At 39.4% G+C, this 23,694-nt stretch overlaps 1 protein-coding gene across 5 annotated transcripts in view; it reads right to left on the bottom strand.

Moving 5' to 3' along the window:
- MYO16 (myosin XVI) overlaps nucleotides 1-23,694 on the bottom strand; it is a 627,399-nt gene that overhangs the window by 157,276 nt on the left and 446,429 nt on the right. For all 5 annotated transcript variants that reach the window (XM_038387064.2, XM_038387062.2, XM_043509217.1 and 2 more), the window contains exons 19-21: nucleotides 23,496-23,567; nucleotides 22,745-22,886; nucleotides 10,884-10,956 (exon numbers count right to left, since the gene is read on the bottom strand). In XM_038387064.2, the coding sequence (XP_038242992.1) occupies nucleotides 10,884-10,956; nucleotides 22,745-22,886; nucleotides 23,496-23,567 (287 nt within the window). The remainder of the gene's footprint in view (nucleotides 1-10,883; nucleotides 10,957-22,744; nucleotides 22,887-23,495; nucleotides 23,568-23,694) is intronic.

The following is a 23,694-nucleotide window of genomic DNA, read 5'->3' as shown; positions in this document are numbered from 1 at the left end:
GTGATTAGGCCCTATGATGGTGTCCCCTGAATAGATATGTGGACAGAGTTGGCAACGGGCTTTGTTGCAAGCATAGGTTCCTGGGTTGGTGGTTCTGTTGTGTGGTGTGTGGTTGCTGGTGAGTATTTGCTTCAGATTGGGGGGCTGTCTGTAAGCAAGGACTGGCCCGTCTCCCAAGATCTGTGAGAGTGATGGGTCGTCCTTCAGGATAGGTTGTAGATCCTTGATGATGCATTGGAGAGGTTTTAGTTGGGGGCTGAAGGTGATGGCTAGTGGCGTTCTGTTATTTTCTTTGTTATCTCGGGGCCTCTCCTTTTGCCCCTCCACCCCCACGAACATGATACAGTTCTGTGGTGACATAAGAGAGAGGAGGTGGGGGGCTGCAAGTGAGCTGATGGCACTGGAGCTGAGCAAATAATTAACTTGGGGAAAAATCAGTTTGTTTAGAACTTAAACTGATTTTTTTTTCAGTTTTTGTTACCAACGTGAAAAACTGGGGCGGGGGAGGGGAAGAAAGAGTTTGGGTCAAACAAATCATTTTTGAAACAAAATAATTCAGTTAGAAACAAAACATCAAAATGATTAATTCAGAAAATGTCAAAACAAAGGGGTTTTGACTTTTTCAAAGTTTTTTCCTAATTTTTTATTTGGCCAAAATTAATTGCTGAATTCTACTCAAATTCCCAAATATTTTCAGTCAGTTCACAACTGCATTTTTAGGCAAATTTACTATTCTCCAAAATTTTTTTTCCAAGTCTAGTTTTCAGCTCTCTTATACTGAGAATGGTTTTCCACCATACTCATGCCAGCATAAATTAGAGCAGTGCAAAGGCTCCTCTATATTACACTGTCTAATGACAGCTACCAAGGGACCATTAGGCCAGCCAGCGATTGTTGAAGTGAAGGGCTCTCAAATCGTGCTCCCTACCATCCCAATATGTCTCTTTCAGAGAGTGTAGGGAGAATACTAATTGAAAAGTTTCAGAGTGCAATTTGACAGTTAATGTAATTCAAACAGGTAAAATGTAAATAATACACTAACATTAAATTATACTAAACAAATTCTGCTAACCCTGCCTCTCTTACTGAGTGCCATATCAAATACAACACTAAACAGTAACATATTTTCTAGTCAAGTACACAGCAATGACAGACCATGTAAGAGCACACATTATACAAACATCTGCATCAAACTTAGAAGGAAATGTAACAATAATATGAGAAACTAACATCATTAAAATTATCCATACAGTAAATACTACATAAACACCTTTAAGTGCTCTTGATTTGCTTCACTTTTGCCTAAGCCACTTAACATTAACTATGGTGCTTCTTTTCATTAAACCTTATTCTTTTATTATTTACATGTTTCTATTTGGTTCCATCATGTGCCTCTTCAGTATGAGAGTGCCCATTTCTATATAGGTGGCATCAAGATCTATGTGAGACTCCAGGGCCACATGAGTAGTATCATTGAGTTACTCTGTTTTCATCAAATATCCAAGACCAGATGTCTCAAACTTAGGTCATGTCTACACTTACCAGTAGATCGGCACTGCTGCAATCGATGCAGTGGTGTCGATTTAGCGGATCTAGTGAAGCTCTCCGGTCAACTCCGGTACTCCAGCTCTCCAAGAAGAGTAAGAGAAGTTGGTGGGAGAGCATCTTCTGTCAACACAGCACAGTGTAGACACCGCAGTAAGTCGACTTAAGCTACGTCAACTTTGGTTACATTATTCATGTAACTGGAGTAGCATAATTTAGGTCAATTTACCGCAATAGTATAGACAAGGCCAACTGAAGTGTATCTTCTCTGAGTCTCCTGGTAGATAACAAGTTTGCACCCTCTATAATCTTTAATAATGATCACTTAAAGTTCGGAACAAATATACTATCTATTGCCCAGACATTTTTACTGAATCAGACTAGCTGTCCACTTCTACTGCTAGGAGAAGTTTGTGGCTTCGTTTTGAAGTTGGAAAACTTACAAAGGGAAGAAGGTTAAGTACTGCAAGAATTATAGGAAACCAGAATGGAACTCTTTGTTTCTACACTATTAAACCACAACAAGTATCTTCTATGTCTTTTTCAGTAACTGGTAAAATTTGATGATACTTGGTAAAGTAAATCCTCAACTCATCACCACATTAAAAATGTAACCTAATTGGAAAGTTTCACAACCCTACTTTGGTGGCAATTAAGGTGACTAAATAGCACAACCTATAAGCGTTCCCCAAATCCAAAGGCAAGTGGGAAATAGAAATGGTTCTGGACCTCAACTAAGCACTATAATTTAATTAAAACTTTCCCAATCACTTGTTCTTTATTTTATATAAGATAACATTTGAAAAATATTGCCAAATAACTTGGAGACTGTAAAAAGAAAACTTGATGATTGTCAATCAACTATAATGCTGTAGATGTAAACCACTTGAAAATCTCTTTCGTATTCTCTGGTCATGCAAGAAGATTACCGTCTCTGAAAATGCATATACAGCATGCTGAGTAAAGCTTATGGCTGTTTTATCAACCCATCTATCAAGCTTTGTGGTATAGGCCTCGATGAGGAAGCTCCCCTGCCAAGTCTAACTGAGAAAGGTGTGATCTAGCTTGAGTTAAAAATGTAATCCTGAGATACAAGGCAGAATCTTCTTCTATTTATTCAGCATGGATTGAGAAGTTATTTTGAACTTGAATGCAGACAATCACTCATTACTGCAGAAAATATTTTGGTGATTTCTTCTCTTGTTCTGGCCACTCTAACAAAACAAAACAAAGAAGCTGAGTGCAAAGACTCCTCATTGAGCTATGCTTGGCACTGATGAGACGTCCACATCATTATGTATAGAACTAGCTGCAATATTTTCAACTAAATGTACTTTCGTTGAAATACACGGTTTCGTCTGAAATGTTTCATGAATATATATAAAATTTGACCAAGTTTTTGACAGGAAGGTTTCTGAAGTCCAGGATGGACTCTGTGGTAACTTTGAATATATAAATAGATATAGGAGTGGGGAGAGAACGAAAAAGAGAGAGCTGAATCAGATTATTTTTGGTCCTATGTGGAATTAATTTTTTGTTGTGATCTTCAAAAGTTGTCGGGAAATGGAATTGTCATTCTCCAGCCAGTTCTAACTATATATTTTATCTATTCCATTAATAGAATCAGTTTCTAATCATTTATTTGGAATTCCTGTATTAGTCTTTATTTGTTATGCATTTGTCTTAGTTTTGTATTCATTATTATTGTTTTATACAGCAGTAGTGTCCTATATAATAGTTTGTTCCTTATATTCAAATGAAATAAAATATATCTGCCTTCAGACAACCATATATTACGCATCATTAATACCTTATTGCAGTAAGTAAGCATATGCTCCGACTGATGCCAATGGCAGAAATCTATTATGATCTCAAAACCAGACTCTATGCCTGGTGGCATAAGAGAAAGATATATTTCTCTGCATTGTAAATCCCATTAGGTTTGTTTATTTGTCACAAAAAATCCTTAAATAAAGGGTTTTTAAATCCTACTGTTACTATGGATGTAGTATAGAATATTCTAAAATAGAATAAAGAGGCACCTATCCCACCCAGACACATTATAGAAACAAAATAATTAATAGTAGCTTGCACCCAGAGATTCAACAGAAGCTAACCCCCTACAAAACAAAACTTTTCTCTCTTGTGTGCAGATTCAACTCCCATGTTAAACAATATCCTTATAGTCCTTTGGGGAAACATTTCATCTTGCTAGGAAATCATGTTGCTCGTGGTGTCATTTGCCATTTCACAGAAACATAAAATCGTATGAATGGAAGGGACCTTGAGAGGTCATCTACTCCAGTTCCCCGAACTCCAGGCAGGATTAAGTATGATCCAGACCATCCCTGGACAGGTGTTTGTCTAACATCCTCTTAAATATCTCCAATGACAGAAATTCCACAACCTCCCTAGGCAATTTATTCCAGTGCTTAACCACCCTGAAAGGAAGTTTATTTTAATGTCCAACGTAAACCGCCCTTGCTGTAATTTAAACCCATTGCTTCTTGTCCTATCCTCGGAGATTAAAGAGAACAAATTTTCTCCCTCCTCCTTGTAACAACCTTTTATGTACTTGAAAACTGTTCTCATGTCCCCCCCAACCCCCTCCCCCCAGTCTTCTCTTCTCCAGACTAAACACACCCAGTTTTTTCAATCTTCCCTCAGAGGTCATGTTTTCTAGACCTTAAATCATTTTTGTTGCTCTTCTCTGACTTTCTCCAATTTGTCCATATCTTTCCTGAAATGTTGTGCCAGAACTGGACACAATACTCCAGTCGAGGCCTAATCAGCATAGAGTAAAGCAGAAGAATTACTTCTTCTGTCTTGCTTACAACACTCTTGCTAATACATCTCAGAATGATGTTTGCTTTTTTTGCAACAGTGTTACACTGTTGACACATATTTAGCTTGTGATCTACTATTATCCCCAGATCCCTTTTCACTATACTCCTTCCTAGGCAGTCATTTCCCATTTTGTATGTGTGCAACTAATTGTTCCTTCCCAAGTGGAGTACTTTGTCCTTATTGAATTGCACCCTATTTACTTCAGACCATCTCTCCAGTTTGTCCAGATCATTTTGAATTTTAATCCTACCCTCCATAGTACTTGCAACACCTCCCAGCTTGGTATCATCCACAAACTTGATAAGTGTACTCACTATGCCATTATCTACATCATTAATGAAAATACTGAACAGAACCAGACCCAGAACAGATCCTGGTGGGACTCTACTGAGGCAATCGGAGATGTAATCTAAAATAGGTTTAATGACTGTATTGACTAAGATAGGTCACATGATTGAATCCTAAAACACAAAAGTCTCAGCAAGCTGTAACTGAAGAGGAAACACACTGAGAAATGTAATTTTATTCCCCACTTACTGGTGAATTTATGGTGAAATTCCTTTGAAATTCCAATTTGCCTGTGCAAGACCTTCTATGCCACTTAAATTCCATGTTTTAACTATGAAGGGGGAACCTGAATGGAGCAACCATGAAGGTAGACCTGTGCATTTCCTGCATGCCTGAAGATGGCTCTGAACCAACCCCAAACACACAGGCTGATGAAAAGTGCAGCATGATCCAGGGAGGAGTCACAGGATCCATGATTGTCCTGTGACCCTAATGCTCCACCCAAGTGGTGGTCCTGCATAGTCCAGGGGATAGAGCATGGGACCGAGAGTCAAGACATCTGGATCCTGTGCCTTATTCTGTCACCTGTTGTATAACCTTGGACACGTTCCTTAACCTCTCTGTGCCTCTACTTTCCCATCAGTGACATGAAAGTTATGATACATACCCTCCTTTGTAAAGCATTTGGAAATCTGCAGATGAAAAGTGCTATTCAACAACTAAACACCATTGTTATTCCAGTCTATTGCCTAGATTAGTGGCTGCAGGAGAAAGAAAGGTCTGTGGTACAATACATTTGTCCTAATCTCAGATTGTGGATGAGGATTTCACCCTTTCCAACCTCTGTATAAAGCCCTGGTATTCAGGGGCGATGAGTTATATGGGCCCGTGGTGCCCGGGCTCCAGGAATATTCAGGGCCCGGGGGCCCGGCTCCACCAATTCTGGGGGCCGGGTCTCTCCACTGGCCCCACCTGCTGTCCCTGCGTGACTTCCCCAGAGCGTCTCCTGCCCCCACCTGCTGCCCCCAGGTGATTTAAAAGGGCCCAGACTGGGGATACCCAGCTGCCGCTGCCACCACCATCAGTGCAGCGGGACTAAGGCAGCTTCCTGCCCGGCCACTCCATGCTGCTCCTGGAAGCGGCCAGCAGGTCTCTGTGGCCCCTGTGGCGCTGCTCAGAGGGGTGTGCGGGTCGTTTCGGGAGCTGGCACTGCCCGAGGTAAGTGCTGACAATCTGACCCCCGCTTACAACTCAACCCCTGCCCCATCCCAGAGCCCACACCCCACACCCAAACTCCCTCCCAGAGCCTTAGGCAGAGGGTGGGGGGTGGGACTTGGACCTGTTCTGGGCACCACCAAAAATTATCCAAACCTATCGCTAATGCTGGTACTCAAACTTTAAACAGGTAATGTGAATCTTATTCTTGGAGCACCATGCTTGGTTCTCCTGAAGCTTTTTGGGCTTCTTGGCAACATTGTAGGAAACAAATATTTTGGGAAAATGGCATAAATAACAACAACAGATAACCTCAGCCACTCTCCCTCCCATTGCTTCTTAGAATCATTGGCTATGTCTTCTAGATTGCACACTCTTTTGGGCAAGGAGAATTTCTACTTATGTGCTTGTACAGCTTGTAGCACAGTTAGTCTCACTCTTAACTGGGACTTTTGGGGGTAACAGGCATAATAAATAAGATAATATTAAACTCCCCCAGGGCAAAAGTGGATACCTCCAATAATTAGAGGGAGTAAAATGAAAACAGAATAGAACAAAACATAAAAGGACAAACTGTAGAAGTGAGAGAAAAATGAGATTCACTTACCTTTCACCTAAAAGTGCTGCTACTGTTATTGCCAGACTACTGATACTGACAGAGAGGGTCACATGACCATATCAGCTAAAAACATGCATCGGGATATTTTTAAAGGAGTTTTTAAGTTTATAGAGCAAATTATTCCATGATTCTCTTGAGCTTATATTGGAAATGTAATTTCCAGTGAGCAGTAATGCTCTTAGCCTGTGTCTTCTTGCATTATTATTACACTATCAGTTTTTGAACTTGTGGTGCAATGGTTTTCTACTATCAACCTCTACTGCAGTTACTGTTAGTTATTTATGTGCACTGTTTTGCTAACATTGTTCCAGAAAGAATGACTTGACCTACTATTGAGAAGGTTTATGTGGTTTAATCTATTGATGCTAAACAAATAAAAGTGAAACAGCATACCCAATACTGATTTTAACGTTGAAGCTTTCTTCTTTTATGTGATCTGTAAAACTCATCTGCTAGTTAGTGCCCAGTCATAATCGTCTTGCTTTCAGAAGTTATCAAGCCTGATGGAAATGGCAGAGTGGGAAGACTGGTGGGAGGCCCAGTATTGGGTTTGCTTTTTGTTTTAGAATATTTCAGGGCTAAACCCCTCCAGGCCCCCTGAGGGAAGGGACAGTTAGCTAGTTGGCTGGAGTCTGCCTCAGTGAACACTGGAGACAGAGACTTCTTCCTCCTGGGGAGACCTCTGGTCATGTTGGGGTGCTGAAAGGTCCACAAGGAGTGCTGCTCCAACCATGACTCTACCACAGGGATCGGCAACCTTTGGCACGCGGCCCATCAGGGAAAGTCGCTGGCAGGCCGGGACAGTTTGTTTACCTGCAGCATCCACAGATTTGGCTGATCGCAGCTCCCACTGGCTGTGGTTCGCCATTCCAGGCCAACAGGGGCTGCGGGAAGCGGCAGCAAGCACATCCCTTGTCCCATGCCGCTTCCCGCAGCCCCCATTGGCCTGGAACACCAAACTCCCAATGGGAGCTATGATTGGCTGAACCCACGGACGCTGCAGATAAACAAAATGTCCCGGCCTGCCAGCGGATTTCCCTGACAGGCCGCGTGCCAAAGGTTGCCGATCCCTGCACTACCACATTGGAAAATTCTAAAAGTAAGGGAAAATGGTTTGAAAACCCCTTTTTACTAACCCTGAGAAATATAGTCCAAGGATGTTTGGAAATCAGAACTGTAGTTTCTCTGCTTGTGCTGACTAGCTCTGCACAAAAGCATTTGTCTGAAACCAACACCATTTCCTGGATTCTGTAGGGACTGTAGCTTAGATACCCGAGAACTAAGAAACTGCTACTTTATTACAAGTATGAACGTCAGCCAGGAGGAAGACAGGGTCTCCCTTCTTCTCTGGCACACTCTGAAAGTAGAAATAGCCCGATAAAGGCACAGCACAACTGTGTGTCCTTCAAATTATGAATGTAGTGGAAGTAGTGACTTCTTTCCTCTGGCCCATAGAGTTAACGATGCATCCCAATCCTGGAACTAAACCAAAAGAAGATACTTTGTGGGATCAAGAAACTGGGAGAGTCGTGAAGTCTGATTTAAAAAATCCTAGTTTGAGGTAATTACAATAATTAATTTTTACCTGGATCTGAGTCTTCTTATGTGGGCTAAGATCTTAGAAGCTAATATTTAGAGGCATTATCAATAGCTGTTTTCCCACTTTTTCTCAGACCAGAGAAATACTTGAGTTGACGAGGAGGCCAGAAACCATTTTCAGAACATTTTCCCTGATCTCAGAGAAGATGATCCTTTGAAGGCAAGTAACTAGCCTGCTACTGAATGGATCTCTAAATTGGATTGCATCTTGCTGTCATGGCCAGCGGCTCCAATCAGGATCAAGCCCCCATTGTACAATTAGATAGGAAGATCTGGTCCATGTCTTTTAAAATAATTACTTGAATTGCTTACTGCTCTAATGTCTCAATTTTTATAGAAGAAGTTGGTATTTTCAGAAGTATAAATTACTATGTAGCATAAAGAAGCTGGAGATTGATTCAAACAGCAATACTGTCACGGTATAATGCATAATTGGTTGTGAGCATATAACTGTAAGTGGATCACCAGCCAGGGTAGTCAAAACAAAGTCCAAACTCAGTTTCAATTCCACATCTCTTTTCTCAGAGCCAGTTTTAATAACAGACAGAAAATACAAAAAGATTGAAAATAACACAAAACAGTGGGTAACAGACGCTTGCCACACTTTCCACAAGCTGGATAAGTAGAGAACAGACACTTTCCACTAAATAGGAGTGAGCTGTAGCTCATGAGAGCTTATGCTCAAATAAATTTGTTAGTCTCTAAGGTGCCACAAGTACTCCTTTTCTTTTTTTCCCACTAGATAGTCTTTCATAGCTAGGGCTCCTGCCCAGTCCACAGAGGGATTTCCCTCAGAGTATTTCCTCAACCCTCATCTTCCCAAGACCAACCCAGAAACCTTCCTTTTTATACTCTCCAGCTGACCTGCCATCATGAGTCCTGTTTACACACTACAACTCCCAGCAGGCTCTGATCTTAAAGGATTCAAGAGCTGTAAAAGTCACATTGGGATGTGTGCCAGTGTTTTCTTGCAATAATCATGTCTGACTAAGTGATTTGAACACTTACTATAGTGAACAAGAGTAGAACAGTACCCCTTTAAAATAGTTTATGGCCTTTCAGTAGCAGTCACCATGGTGTTTGTTTAGAAGCTGTCAGTATCTATCCAGGGCAGCAGGGCATATGTAGCTTAGGTTTGCCTGATGTGTATATTTAGTGAACACAATTATTTGGATCCCTGTGTGCCAGTATGGTTCCTACATGTTATGTCTGTTGTATACAAAGCAAAACATACAACATCTAGAAATCACTACTTGGGTTGAAAAACCTACAAGGCGTTTTCAATTCTCATATGACTGAAGTTTGTGTATTATGTAGAAAAAGCAATAGATTGGAGTATTTAGATATTATACATTAATATAGAGGCTGTTTAATTAAATTAATTAGTAGTCTCTAAGGTGCCACAAGTACTCCTTTTCTTTTTGCAAATACAGACTAACACGGCTGCTACTCTGAAACCTGTGTTTAATTAATGTATCCCTTATGTTTATTAGAATCTCTTTAAAATTCTGTCTCCTTCAATTTTAATATCTCAAGTGTCCATTTGACTTGATAGTATGGACTGTGCTTACAGATAAAGGTTAAAGGCTAGATTCTGCCCAGCCCTTAAACAAGTGTGAAGTGGGTTAGAGAGATGGAAGGGAGTAAGAAGGACCACCTCTTCTTGTCCAGTCTGCACAAGAATTGGGGGGAGTTTTAATCCCTGCATTTAGAGAAGCTCAGGAAGTATTTTCTAATAACTCCCCAAGGCATACTGAGCCCAAAGATGTCATCTTGAGGTTGGGGAAGGGTGGGGAGTAGGTTGAGTCATGGTTCCACCATGCTGGTTAGCAGAGATTGCTGACCAGGGATGGGGGGCGGAGAGTATGAACTGGTCAGAAGCCAAATTGGAGGGAATCAAAGAGAGCTGGATAGAAAGTTGAGCCACCCATAAAATAAAGAATTTAGTGGGGGAAAGAGAGCAACCTCTACATTTCCACTCATTTCACAGCATAATAAACCCTTTGGTTTGTCTTGCTACTGAAGTCACTTCCCTTCCTGCTACTTCTTTAATTTTCCTTTGCGGCTGCAGTACACCATGAACAACTGAACAATAACAGACATCTTCTTTCAGTTCTGCAGGCAGAGGTCATTATGGTTTGTAAAACATTCAGTTCTGAACATCTTTGGATCCAACAAGTGATGCTAAAAGGTGAACACGTAGTTGTACAATTTTAACAAAGTGTTTGATTTTAAATGGATTTTTAAGCATTCAGAGGGCTAGATTAATTTATTTTCAATGGTTTTAATTCAGCTTTTTAAAAAGTCAAGTGCTGTAATGTCATACAGAGGTGAATCTGCCAATAATAGCACTGAACATAATGTGATCTTTTCATTCTATTCTTTATCCAAAGCGTCTGCAGACCTCTTGATCTTGCTTCTAATCCAGTGTACTATCCTCCCACTCACTGACCTAGTTGAAGTATCAGTTCCATAAGCAAGAAACCAGACAACAATAAGTACTTCTCTGAAAATATTTTTAAAGCAGATACTATTGTTCTCCAAAGTGATTATGTTAGATGTTTATTAAGATTCTTTTAACTCTGCAAAGTCTGAATTTTAATTCAGAGCCACAATGGTAGAATGAGAGGAATTTATTTTAAAAGCAATTTTTCTCCTGTGTATGACATTGTTTTCAGTTGGGGCAAATGCTTGTTTTGGCTCAAAAAAACCAAAAGCAGATAAACAGCATTTATACTTGCAACCAATCCAGCAAAATAAAGCATCTTACCTGTTCATATGTATTCTTTTGAAATTCCTCAAACCCAAAGATATCCAATATTCCAATTTCAAATACCTGGTCACTGAAACAATAAGATAGTACAGGTTACAGGTATTCAAGCAAATGGAACATTTATTGCTCCTGTCCATATAAGTTTTGTTCGAGGATGCAAGTACTCCACCCACTACAAGTTGGTATGGTGTACATAAACACTCCACATACATGATAAAGCTTTGTGACAAACTGCACTAACTTTAACTGTCTCATCAGCACCCTACCCCATGACCCATCTTACACAGGGATTGTAAATATTCCAAAGCTCTAAGCAGTTTCAACAGCCACCATTTAAATATAGAATAAAATAAGTCCGAAAAATGTTTCACTTGTTTACACTAAAACCAACATTTTCAAACATTCAGGAGCCCATCTGAAAACTCAGATGTGAGATGGGCATCTCGTGGGAATGGGTAGGTGTTTGGATGCACTCCGTTGCCCAAGCATCCATTTTTCAGCGGGATTTTTCCAAAACGTCTGTACCTATTTCCTGTGTGCTCAGTGCAGAGTGGAAATGCCAAATGGATGCATATTAGCCTAGGAAAATTCTCAATTTATATATGCTAATGGCACTGGACATCTAGTGAGCTGGTGAAACATCATTTTCAGCCACTGTTGGAGATTACCCAAACCTATAAAATTTTAGTCTGGTGCTAATGACAGTGCAGACTAGGAAACTCAACTGCACAGATCTAGACATTGACAACACCATTATAAAAACAAACAAAAGAAAAGCCCCCAAACTCTTGTGGACATACTGCCAGGCAAGCACCCACCTGCTGTGTGTGGCAACGTAAAACAGAAGCTGTGGGCTCAGGGTGTAAACCAGGTAACAGTTAATAGGGGCAATGGCAATATGTAAGAGTTGTGATATGACACCAGATCTAGCTACCAAACCCATAAACCCTGGTGCATACAGCTGTCATATTGATAGCACAGGTGTGTTTTTCATTTCTATTGATTGCATTTCCTGTCATTGGTCCCGTCTGAAGGAAGTGTGAACCATACACAGGGACCAGTACAGATGGTAAGTTCATCATAATGTAGAATTCCTGAATAATTTAATGCTGGGTCTGCCTACCCATAGAGAAGCTCGTCTTTAACCCTTAGGCTCTTAGGTTTAGGAACCCTCTTTTAGGGTTAGCATCTACACTGTATTTTAAAATCTGCAGCAGCAAATCTCAGAGCCCAGGTCTACAGACTTAGGCTTGTGAGTCTCATGCTCAGGCACTAAAAACAGCAGTGTAGCAGCTCAGGCTGGAGCTTGGGCTTTGAAACCAACCTTCCCTAGGCTTCAGAGCCCAAGCCCAAATGTCTACCTAGTTGATTTTAGTGCCACAGAGTGAGCCCTGCAAGCCCAAGTCTATAGATCCAGGCTCTGACACTCACATAAAGCTACTTGTCAGCAGTGCATATCATCCCCATTAATCAAATATGTATATCAGGGTAGTTAAGCCAAAAAATAAAGTATAAAATACTAAATCCTCAATTGGTGTAGTTCCACTGAAGCCAATTCAGCAGCATCCATTCACACAGGGGAGGATCTGGCCCTAAATTTCAAAACAGCACCTCCTTACTTCAATCCACTCCCCAAAAAACCTCTTACATTCAATAAAACAGCAGAATTATCAACCTCCTTGCTAACATTCTGAGCCTTCCTCAGAGATAGGCAAGGCATTTTTAAAAGCCTTCCTCAGATGTCATACCCCAAAAAGTTCCCATTCATTTCTGAGGAGTAGTAGTTCAATACTCTGCTGATCATTGCAAGATTGACTATATTCTCAAATGCAGGGTAGAGAGATGCATAATAAATCTAGACTAGACTGACTTTGCTGGGTGGGAGAGGTTATCGTGAGATCGATTAGCATATGAGGAAATTTCTTCACCAAGAAACAGAGAAATACCACTGGCTACATTTTTAATAATGCAACTCATTTTAATTTTTTGCTTAAAAAATGTAAGCTTCAGTCTCATGTACTCATGATTCAAGTCTCCATTTGAGCAGAGATACACCAGCCTTGTACTCTCTGCATTTTCAAGAGGAATAGATGAATCATCCCTAATTTTTATACTTTGCATTTATTCACAAGTTATAACAGCAAACAACATGGGTCTACATTAAACCCAGGGAGAGTTACACACACCTGATAGAAGGCAGAATTTGGACCATAGTCATTTTCAAAAGGAACATCTACCGTCTTCCTTGAAAATACTGTCTATTCTTTTAAATACTTAGCATGTTATTGTTTTAGTAAACACATTTGAAAGTTGGATGAACACCAGAATGCATTTGTTATTTGTGGATTGTCAAACATCCTTTGATTTACCTTTATAGTATTTGCAAAAAGATAGGTTCTCCCGTGCCTTTCCCTCAGTTAACCTACATACAATATTGTCCAAAATATACCCTATTTCTAGGATTTTCAGCAATGGAATCCTACAGACAACTATATGTAATAAACACAAGGATCACCACAACTACCTTCACAGATTCAGTAACCACTCCAAATAAGAAATCTGTTGTCTACAGCCAGGCACTTAGATACCACAGAATATACTCTGAGGAGAAAGTCTGGGATATACACCCTAACACATTTAAAACCACCTTCCCTTAACAAAGAGACTTCACCAGAAAAGTAGATCACATCATGGAACAGGCCACCCAAATATCCCGAAAGAAAGTGCTTCAATACAAGGAAAAAAAAAACCACTGACCACACACCTCTAGTTGTCACCTACCGCCTACACAGGAACCCATGTGGGCTATCATTAAACAATTACATCCTCTATTAAATGGGGACCACATCCTGAAAGAAATCTTTTCCAAACCCCTTTTCTGGCCTTCACAGAACCGCCAATCTTGCCAAGCTTATCATCAGAAGCCACACAACTTCACAACAGACCAGAACACACAACTCAGAGTAGCACCAGATCCTGCCAGAACAACAGATGCAAAACTTGTAGATATATCTCCACTGATGCAATGATCAATACCCCCGACAACACATCTTTCAAAATCCATGGGTCCTATGCAAGACTATCAAAACATGGTAGACCTCATCCAGTGCACTAACTGCCCCAAGAACAGTTATGTAGATGAAATGAAACAATCACTACACTCATGAATGAACTCACATAGAAAAATGATAAAGACAAAAATACCATATCATCTGTAGGTGAACACTTTTCAGAAAACAATCACTCCATATATAATCTCTTGGTCCTTGTCCTTAAAAGGAAACCTGCACAATATCTTCAAAAGACAAGTCTGAGAGTTTAAAATCATGGACTCAAAAAAGACACTGGATTTATGGCTCATTACAACAACCTTTAACCCTCCTTTCTCCTCTGACTGCAGAGGTGTCAGCAGCTCACTTCACCTTGAATAGTATCTTGCAACATGTGTTAACTCCTTGTGCTTAACAATTTGTTCCGCCTTGTAGTTAGCTGTGACACTCTAAGTATCTTTCCCAGACCTGAAGAAAAGCTTTGTGTAAGATCAAAACCTTGTTTCTTTCACCAATAGAAGTTGATCTAATAAAAGATATACCTCACCCACCCTGCCTCTATAAATTTCAAGACAGATAAAGTAGATAAAATAATTCTTCACCTCTACCAGAAAGCCTAATACCTTTCCATGTAACTTCCTCTCAGAGCAATATCCGGGGGCATGCTTTCCTTGTTTCACCCCTATGTAACCCTCTCCTCAAGGCTCCCTCTCCTCAAGTCCTATGTTAATACTATTAGACAGAGCCTTGTAACTGCCTATGAGATTTTCCTTCTGATGAATAAGAGAGTTCCATGACTTCCTTAACCCCAGCAGGATGGTAGGTCCCTACAACAACTGGCCATAGTAATGATCAGCATATCCCCATCTGAGGCATCCTATCCACGGACCATTGCTGTACCTTATCTCCAGAAATCCCCAAGGACAAATGGGGTCTGCTGTCTTGAGCAGCATAGTTTTAACTAAATCAACTTGCACTTATATTTGGACACACCTGAAAACCACTAAGCCTTATCCCAGTCCAGCTTCTAGCCTGACTGGCATAGTATATCTTCAGAGGATAGAGCTGGCCAGAAAATAATAATTTTGTTTCACAAAAATTTTTGATGTTGTGAAAGTAGTATTAGTCCCAATGTGAAAACTGTTTCTTCCACATCCCAGAAGCATGCCCTAACCATTGGGATACTGTCTATTTTTGACAAAAAAAAATGTCCAAATTGACACATTTCCATGAAACATGTTGACAGAAAAAAAGTTTTGTCAAAATAATTTGTTCAGCTCTACTTGAGATTCCTGGCCCTTGTGTCCTCAGTGAGGTCATCTCTCTCTCTCTCTCCACACCCGCATGCAGTGCAGTCACACTACATAAATCGGACTAGATTTTTTTCCCTTTTAATAAGAGCCACCTAGTCTGGCTACAAGAGGCTACATCAGAATAACTGCATCCCCACACTGGTCCTTAAGCCTGTCTTCCTGTAATCATAGCGTAGAACTGGAACAATGGATTTGATTAAGAAATCCAGTAATTATCTTTGTTAACTTTTTGCCAATTTTCATTAACTTATATTTCAACAGACAATGTAATACACTAATTAAAATAATATTTTATAGTTGGCTATAAATTACTTCACTACATTTATGTGTGTGTGTCCTTATCCCACTCTAAGACTTTTCCCTCCAAGGAGAGGGTTGGGACATATTTTTCTTGCTTAGCTGTCAATCATACTAATTCCAGCAAAATTACTTTTCTTAAATTAATCATAACAGAGATTTCCACAGCAAAATAGAAGGATCTGTTCTTTCATGTTTACAAATCAAGGGGAAATGCCACCAGAAATCTAAGGGATACATATTAAAAAGGAAGAATTTTCTTTCTCAATAGTCCTTATTTTACTTTACTTCTTTAGGATTGCTCAACAATATTGACACTTAGACAATGTAAATATTGAGCCTTTCAAACTTAATGTGAAGTAAAACCAATATCACAATATAGGAATATTGGCTATAAACACTTCTTTCTTTCAATAAGCAAAGTGCGTGCTTCTATATTACCAGGCCATGTTTAATGAAGGTAAGAAAGCAGTGCTTGTATTTGGATTCTGGATGGATTTGAAATTCAGTTACAATGTATTAATGATACTTTTTGGACAGTAGTAACTGATTATTTAGTACTATTGTGATTGAAATATTTTTTCAGGCTTCACACACTTTATAGAATATGAGCCAATATTGGAAAAAATTTTGCAACTCCCCGATTACCCTGTAACTTTGGAATTGATTAAAATATGACACAGATCTGAACCACACCTGAGATTTCAATTTGAGATTTCAATTTACAAAATAATACCTCAACTATAATGCTTTGAAACATCCCCAGTTTTGCCTTTTTCCAGAATGAGTTCTCTGTAATTTTTCCCAGTTAGACTAGCAACACCTTTTGTCCTTGAGACTGAATAGCTACATTAAAAATAAACCACATAAAAACAGTTGCCAGCTCCTAAGAGCAACTTATAGAACCAGGCTTTCTGACTGATATTGTCATGGCAGATATCGTATCAGTGATCATGAGGTGCAGTTGACCCATTTGCAATTCCTGGGAGAGATGGACAGAATTATCTTACAATGGTTCTGCATGCTCATTTCAGAGCAGTCTTACAGGTCGATACTGAATAACTACTCTTCTGCTCCTGAAGGTTTTCAGCTATGGAAATCTGTAAAGTTCAGTCATATCATCCCTTTGGTTCAATATCTATGTAAAGCAATGAGGTGCGACTGTGAGGCGGTATGGCTTAACATGTCATCACTATGATGGCACTCAGCTTTACATCTCCTTTTCATCTGACCCAGACACAGTCCTCTCCCTGCTCCTCCAACATCTGGCAGTGACCAGGATGAAAGCCAGCTGGTTTAAGTTTGATCTGGATAAAGTAGAAGTGATACTGATTAACAAGGGGAAGTACTATGAGGATTTGATACAGTATATAACCTCTCCAACTGAGGCCTAGTGTAGGCCTATATTCCTACACATCCATTGCCAGAAGAACAGTTCACCTTTGCCTACAACAATTATTAAAACGTATTAAAACGTATTAAAAAGTAAAGTTTGATGGGACTGACTTAGTGGGTCTCTAATTCTCTTGATTATCCCTCTGAGACACTGTGGAGGCACTGACTTTTCTGTTTCCCCACTCGTCTGAGGCCTCATTGGTATATGCAGGTTGGACATGAGGAGTGGAGGAGGAGGAAGGAATCACAGACTCAACATCTGATGCTGCAGGTACGTGCATGACTAGTACTGAGTGGTGAAGATTTTCTTCAACCACAGTATCCAGGTTGATTCAAAACCTTTCACAGTTCACTCAGTGCTAGGAAGGGCTAACTTTCCCATCTCTTGAAAGGCTAGATTTGTTCTGCAGTTTAAAAATCTGTTTTTGTCTTTTATGAGTAAGCACAAAAAACCCAACAACAATGCATACTGGGCCAAAGCCCAAAAAATGACATTATGCCCCATACTGCATTAGGGATTTTTATTTTCCAAATCATGTGGGGGAATGTTGCTTCATGCTGTGGGTTCGTGTTTTCAGTTGAAGAGTCCCCCTATGATCCCCTCCTATTGCTGAGCTCAGTGACAGATGAATAGAAATTTTTGTCAAGAAGTGAAAAAATCCTACTGATTTCTTCTCTAAGGCTGATAGCTATATATCTCAAAACTATCTTGCATGTGATCTTATTAGAACTCAAATGATGCATAATGCATGGAAAGGAATTTTGTGAATGAGATATCCAGTATTTTTCCTGTGCCAAAAGAAATGTTACCAGTGCTATATTCTGTCAATATTTGAAAAGATTTTACTATAGATAAAAATTACACTGTTCAAAGATGCAAAATATGGTTTCAGAAATATTCAGAAGATGATATTTGAAAGGGAAATTGCCTATGGCTGACTTGACACCATGGATACAAAGCCATAATCAAAAGCTAACCTCATTTGCTAGTCTTCAGTGCCTCAAATATTTTGGCATTAGCCACATCTTCAGGTCAGGAAACAGGGAGACTTTTTCTTTTGCTAACAAATTACTATGAACATAGTACCTGCTACTTTGTAAGGGGCATAGGTAGCAAGGCCAGATAAAAAACTAGGTTTTCCAAACCAAACATACCAATTCAATATTTTTTTCATCAGTTAGAAAAGATAAACATTTCCTGAGCCTCTTGAGGCATTGCAAGTACTCTGTGAACAGGCCCTCTTTCAGCTATAAGTCAGGACTTCCTGATATGTCACATTAATACATTGTATATTGGTACTATGGTCAGACGCTCTAGACCTGACACTGCCAAAGGGTAATCAAATAATTGAAATTGCAGCAGTCAGTGATATTTGTTTAAGGCTCTGTTATCCAAGACTCACAATCAGCAAGTTTGTTAGCAATACAATAAACCTTAGCAATACAAGGTCTTAAAAAACCCTCATGCATATGGTTTGTAAAATACAGTAGATAGAAGCATCTAATATACCTGAAACTAAAAAAAGTTAATAAATATTATTTTTAACAATGATGAGCATTAACAAGTATTTGGAGTTATTTTTCTCTCATCACATTTTAGAACTCTAATTACACAAAATTAGTTTTCTGTCACAGTGCCTTCCTTAAAAACAATATCATACAGGACAGACAAAGCTGTGAACATGGAAGTATCTTGTAACCAGCCTACATTTGTATTAATGGTTATAGTTATGCTGGTTAATATAAAAATGGTGCTTTAATTAGACAAAATTGTGAGTCACTATGAATGAACAAGTTCAGTTTTCCTGAAGGTGAATAATAACTCTATCATTACATTGTCATTAAAACTGCTGCTGTACATTGATTTAACAGGCATTATCCATTAATGTGTGTGTCAGATTCTGGCAATGCTTTTATCCACTTTGCACCTAGATAGCTATGTTCTTGCATCTACTCAGTAAACTTTTTTCTCCTTAGATCTAATGGCAATCACCCGTTTTGAGCCCCTCTGTTTTTTTCCACCAAATGCATCCGATGAAGTGAGCTGTAGCTCACGAAAGCTTATGCTCTAATAAATTTGTTAGTCTCTAAGGTGCCACAAGCACTCCTTTTCTTTTTGTGAATACAGACTAACACAGCTGCTACTCTGAAACCTGTAAACCAGCCATTAGCTGTTTCATTGTAAATGAAAAAATCAATATTAATGATCAAATTCTAGTAATTCCACAAAGAAAGTGAAGCCCAGGATTTTTTTAGTAATGCACTTTGATTTTCAATATATTGAGTCAGATGTTTCTAGCATGTTAGCATCTAATTTCATTGTTCTATAAAGTCTTGTTAAAAGAACTTTGTAACGCACTTTGGGCCAAGTCTTATTCCAAAGCACACTGTTGCAATCCCACTGATTGCCCTGATGTAAATAAGTAAAATTTGATCCATAAACTACTGTATGTGATAAATTGCATTTATTCTATGTCTTTGATTACTTCGCCTGCACTCTGCCCAGCTCCACCAAGACAACTTCTAAGATTCCAAACCTCTGAGCATCTTCAAACAGCTGCCATATTATAGTCCAGATAGGTAGCACTGTCATTAAGCCTGACTATTAGAAACAATTTGATAAATATATCCTCCCCACCAAAATGTAGAACTCTCCCCAAGCATACTCAGTTACAACTGGATGAAGTATAGGATGAGTCCCGTACAAGTGACAGTTTAAGGTCTAATATCTTAAGATTGTGTTAGGGCTAGAAAAAAGAGGCAATGGGTATAAAAGACACCAGCTCCTAGCTTTAATAGGTCCTGAAATATCAAACCTTAAAATCACAGATTATGATGTATACAAAAAGCTATTTCCAATAATTTTAGAGGTTTTTAAAATGTGTTGTATGTTTTTCTCTCCCTCCAAAGCCTTCATAATTGGACTCATGGTAACTAAGGCTGTCTACACTACAAGTTAAGGGTGTGTGATGGAATACACCCCAGTATTCACATCCTACACACTATTATAATAATCTTTGTCCAAAGTATGCCTTGTGAGGTATCATTTGAAAACTCAATTTGTTGATAAAATGTGAGGCAACACTGTATGTGAAGTTATAAGATTCCCCTGTATGCTTTTAAAAAAATGGTAAGTCTCATGTAGTACCATACTAGTCAAACAGACCTGTCTTGAACAAAGGAGTGTCTGTTTGCCTTAATTGGCATTTAAGCTGTAAACAGAGTCACCAAGCAGGAGGGGATAACAAAGGATGTTCAAACAGGACGAAAAATCAGCAGAGAATATCCTCCCATACTGACTTTGTCTCCTAGTTCTCAGCTGGAAATGTTTTTCAAGAGAGGCACCGAAACCATAAATAGGAGGGACAAACTCCCCCTAGGTACCCCTCTCCCTCTCTCTCTCCCTCTGTCCACCTCATTCTCCACACCTGAGAAGACAAAAGCAAACAGCTATTGGACCCTTGAGGAAGGGTCCTGAGCCGAAAGCTTGGGCAGTAAACTGCTGGAGCATGTGGTGAGAAAGTTTGATTTGCAACTAAGATAGTTTCTTAAATAGATATTAGTGAGCCTTGTTTCTTTATTTTTCTTGTAACCATTTCTGACTTTTATGCCTCATTACTTGTACTCACTTAATATCTATTTCTTTGTAGTTAATAAACTTATAACTTGTGTTATCTAATCCGGTGTGTTTAAACTGAAGTGTCTGGGTAATTATTTAAGGTAATAAAATGGCATATTATTCCCCTAAAGAAATAACAAATTTAATATATTTGCACTGTCCAAGAGAAAGCTGGGCAGTACAGGTCATATATTTCTGGGGGAAGATCCAGGACTGGGAATGGGCTGGGGTCACCCTGCAGTATAACTAAGGTTGGTGGCAGCCAGGGTATAGCTGACAGGCTGCAGTTACGTGAAGACCCTTAGAATGTGAGTTGCATGCTGGCAGGCTGTTTGCAAGCGGCCCAGCTGGGCGCTACTACAGAAGAGCATGGTAAGGCACCCAAGATTGCAAGGGTGGCGCAATCCCCCACTAGTCTGGATTCTGCCATGGTATGTCAGAGGGTGTGATTCCCCTGCTTGTGTACACATACTGGTACACATAACAGCTGAGCCATGCCGAATACAAACCCATCTGCAACTGGGGAATATGTACTCAGCACAACTCAACTGTGCCTCTACTGTGCTACCTGCGAGACCATGGCTACACTGATATTTATATCTGAGCTAGTTCAACAAGAGCTAGTGCAAGTATGTGTACATGAGCAAGGGAATTACATCCCAGCTCATAGTGTAGGCATAGCATGGGCCCAATTCATCTCTGTGCCAGAGCTGAGCTGGCCCAAGAAGCTCAGAGAGGAGGAAAGGGCAAAATATAGCTCTGTGCCACATTGTGCCTCCCTCATCATGAACAGACCAAGGACAACTTCTGGCACAGTTTAGAGCAATCTGCAGTTGCTCTAACTTGAGCCTGGTTGCATGTGGCGCTAAGGGACTGGTCCAGTAGAAGCATCCCAGGCGAAGTCACCTTCCCCCTTGGATTGCCTCCAGTACATCTCCAGTGCATAGAGCTGCTGGGTATGCAGCTCTATTCTAGCCAGGGAAGCCCTTTATATTGGGGGAATTCCCTGATGCCCAGCTATGGTAGCTTTAAAGCCCTTTTATGATATTAAACCTGTATGAAAGAGATGCAGAGCAATTTTGGCTCAATGGCTTTACAAATGGATTAAAAAACAAAAACTAATATTTCTAAAATAGTATTTCTGCTAAATATATGGCCTGGGCAGCCTGTCGGACTGTGGTATAAAGGGATTATTGGCACTTGTTAAAGATGACCCACAGAACTCACTTGTGGTTTACCACTTGTGAATAATGCCAAACCAGCATGTATTTGGTAAATATGAAAAAGCCGGTATTTATCAGTGTGCATGTCACATTTTGAATCTTAGTTAAGACACATACATATTACAGTATAATTAGATTTCTTGTTTTAGGTTTCTGTCTGAATTCTGCTGAGATTTATTTTTTTTATTTGTTTCTGAATGGTTCCCTTAATGCATTTTAATAGACATTGATGTTTTCCAAGAAACCATGTCAGATGTAATTTGTTCGAGTTTAGCAGATGATTACCTACAGACATGTAGAAAATACTCCTAGGATTTCATTCAAAGAGAAGTGACATTTAAACATGTAGTTGAAGGCTTTTGAGCTGAATTTTGTTTTTAATAACCTGCTCAACGTCATGAGATATTGAGAAGAATAATAAGTGAGCTTTGCATCAACTAAATGCCAACCAGACCAGTACTTGTTAAATATCGTATCTGATGCCATAATGCCAACTTTTAAAATATTAGTAGTAACAAACACCATTATAGAAGAATATACAGACTAACACCAATAATTTACATGCAAAAAATAACATGCCTACTAACGTAAAGCAGTGTCATATCAGAGCTGATCAACTTTGGACTCAGCTTAGAGCAGTTACAGATTTGGTTTCTATGCAGTTAACTTTCTAGATACATAAATATTAGACACTGACTGGTGTAGAAATAATAACCTTTCTCTTTGGTCTGTAAATTCATTTGCATACAAGCACACAATGTACATTTTTTCATCAAGCAGTGATGGAATTGGAACACTCCATGAATGATCAATAACATCACTAAGCATAACTGGGGAATGCTATAATGAAATGCTTTAATGATGGCTGCATTGCCCATGTATCTTTTGTACGTTAGTTTTTTTAAATAGGGCATCAGGATGTAAGATTACCAATGGGATTAGTTAGCACCTGAGCTCCTACCTGCTGGTCTCATATTGATTCTGGAGGTAGTAGTTGATTGTGTTCACTAGAAAACTAAATAAACGACTATACAGTGACTTTGCCAAAAGATCTCGGTAAAATTCTGCAATCTCTATAGTGTGTCTCCTCGTGATCATGTCTCCTAAGTAAGTAAACACAAAAAGGAGAAGAAAACATGATTATAAAGTGTATAAAATACTTTAAAAATACTTTTTCTCATAATAATCTCTCTGTCCAGCCTCTTCACTTGTCCCATTTCCAATGCCCCTGTTGTGTTCTAATTGTGCAGAAAGACCTAGTGAGTCAAATAACAAAAGGCTCCCACTAACATACTTGGAAGATTCTTAGGTCAGGAGTGAACAGAGACAAAAAATAATTTGTGTGGCATACAGGCTCCTTTCTTATTGCAGATGACTTATCTGCATGGAATTTCTTAAGGACACTCCTGCTGACATTGGTTTTTAGCGCTAAGACCGGGTCTGTGACCTTCCTGTAAGGTTCACCACAGTTCAGGTCTATCAGCATCAGTCTCTGATCTGTTACTGAAGGTTATAAAAGGTTACAAAAGGTTGCTGTAGTTCCAGGCCCAGTTTGATCTCCACCAAGATATTCTAGAGAGTGTCTCTTTGCTGGTTCATAAAAAATGAGAAACAAACCATTAGGTTTTAGCTCTTTTAGGTCTGACAGACACCAGAAGGATCTAAAAGCTACCAAGTCTGATTTATTAGAATGTGGACTTGGAAGAAAGTACCTTTGAAATACTGGACATCAGTTGTTAAGGCTGAAGCAAGTTCATCTGGCGATACCTGCAACATTCCTGCAACTAAAAGGAAAGAGTTGTTTTGAAGAGAGAGGAACACGTGTTCCTCATATGAGGAACATATGAACCAGCATTACTGTATTTCAATATATAAATAGATTTTTTTATTTCAATGCTATTTTTTGTAAAC

Source organism: Dermochelys coriacea, chromosome 1 (assembly GCF_009764565.3).
Source record: "Dermochelys coriacea isolate rDerCor1 chromosome 1, rDerCor1.pri.v4, whole genome shotgun sequence".
NCBI lineage: Eukaryota > Metazoa > Chordata > Testudines > Dermochelyidae > Dermochelys > Dermochelys coriacea.
The sequence above is the reverse complement of the archived record's forward strand: the minus strand, read 5'-3'. Positions and strand labels throughout refer to the sequence as shown.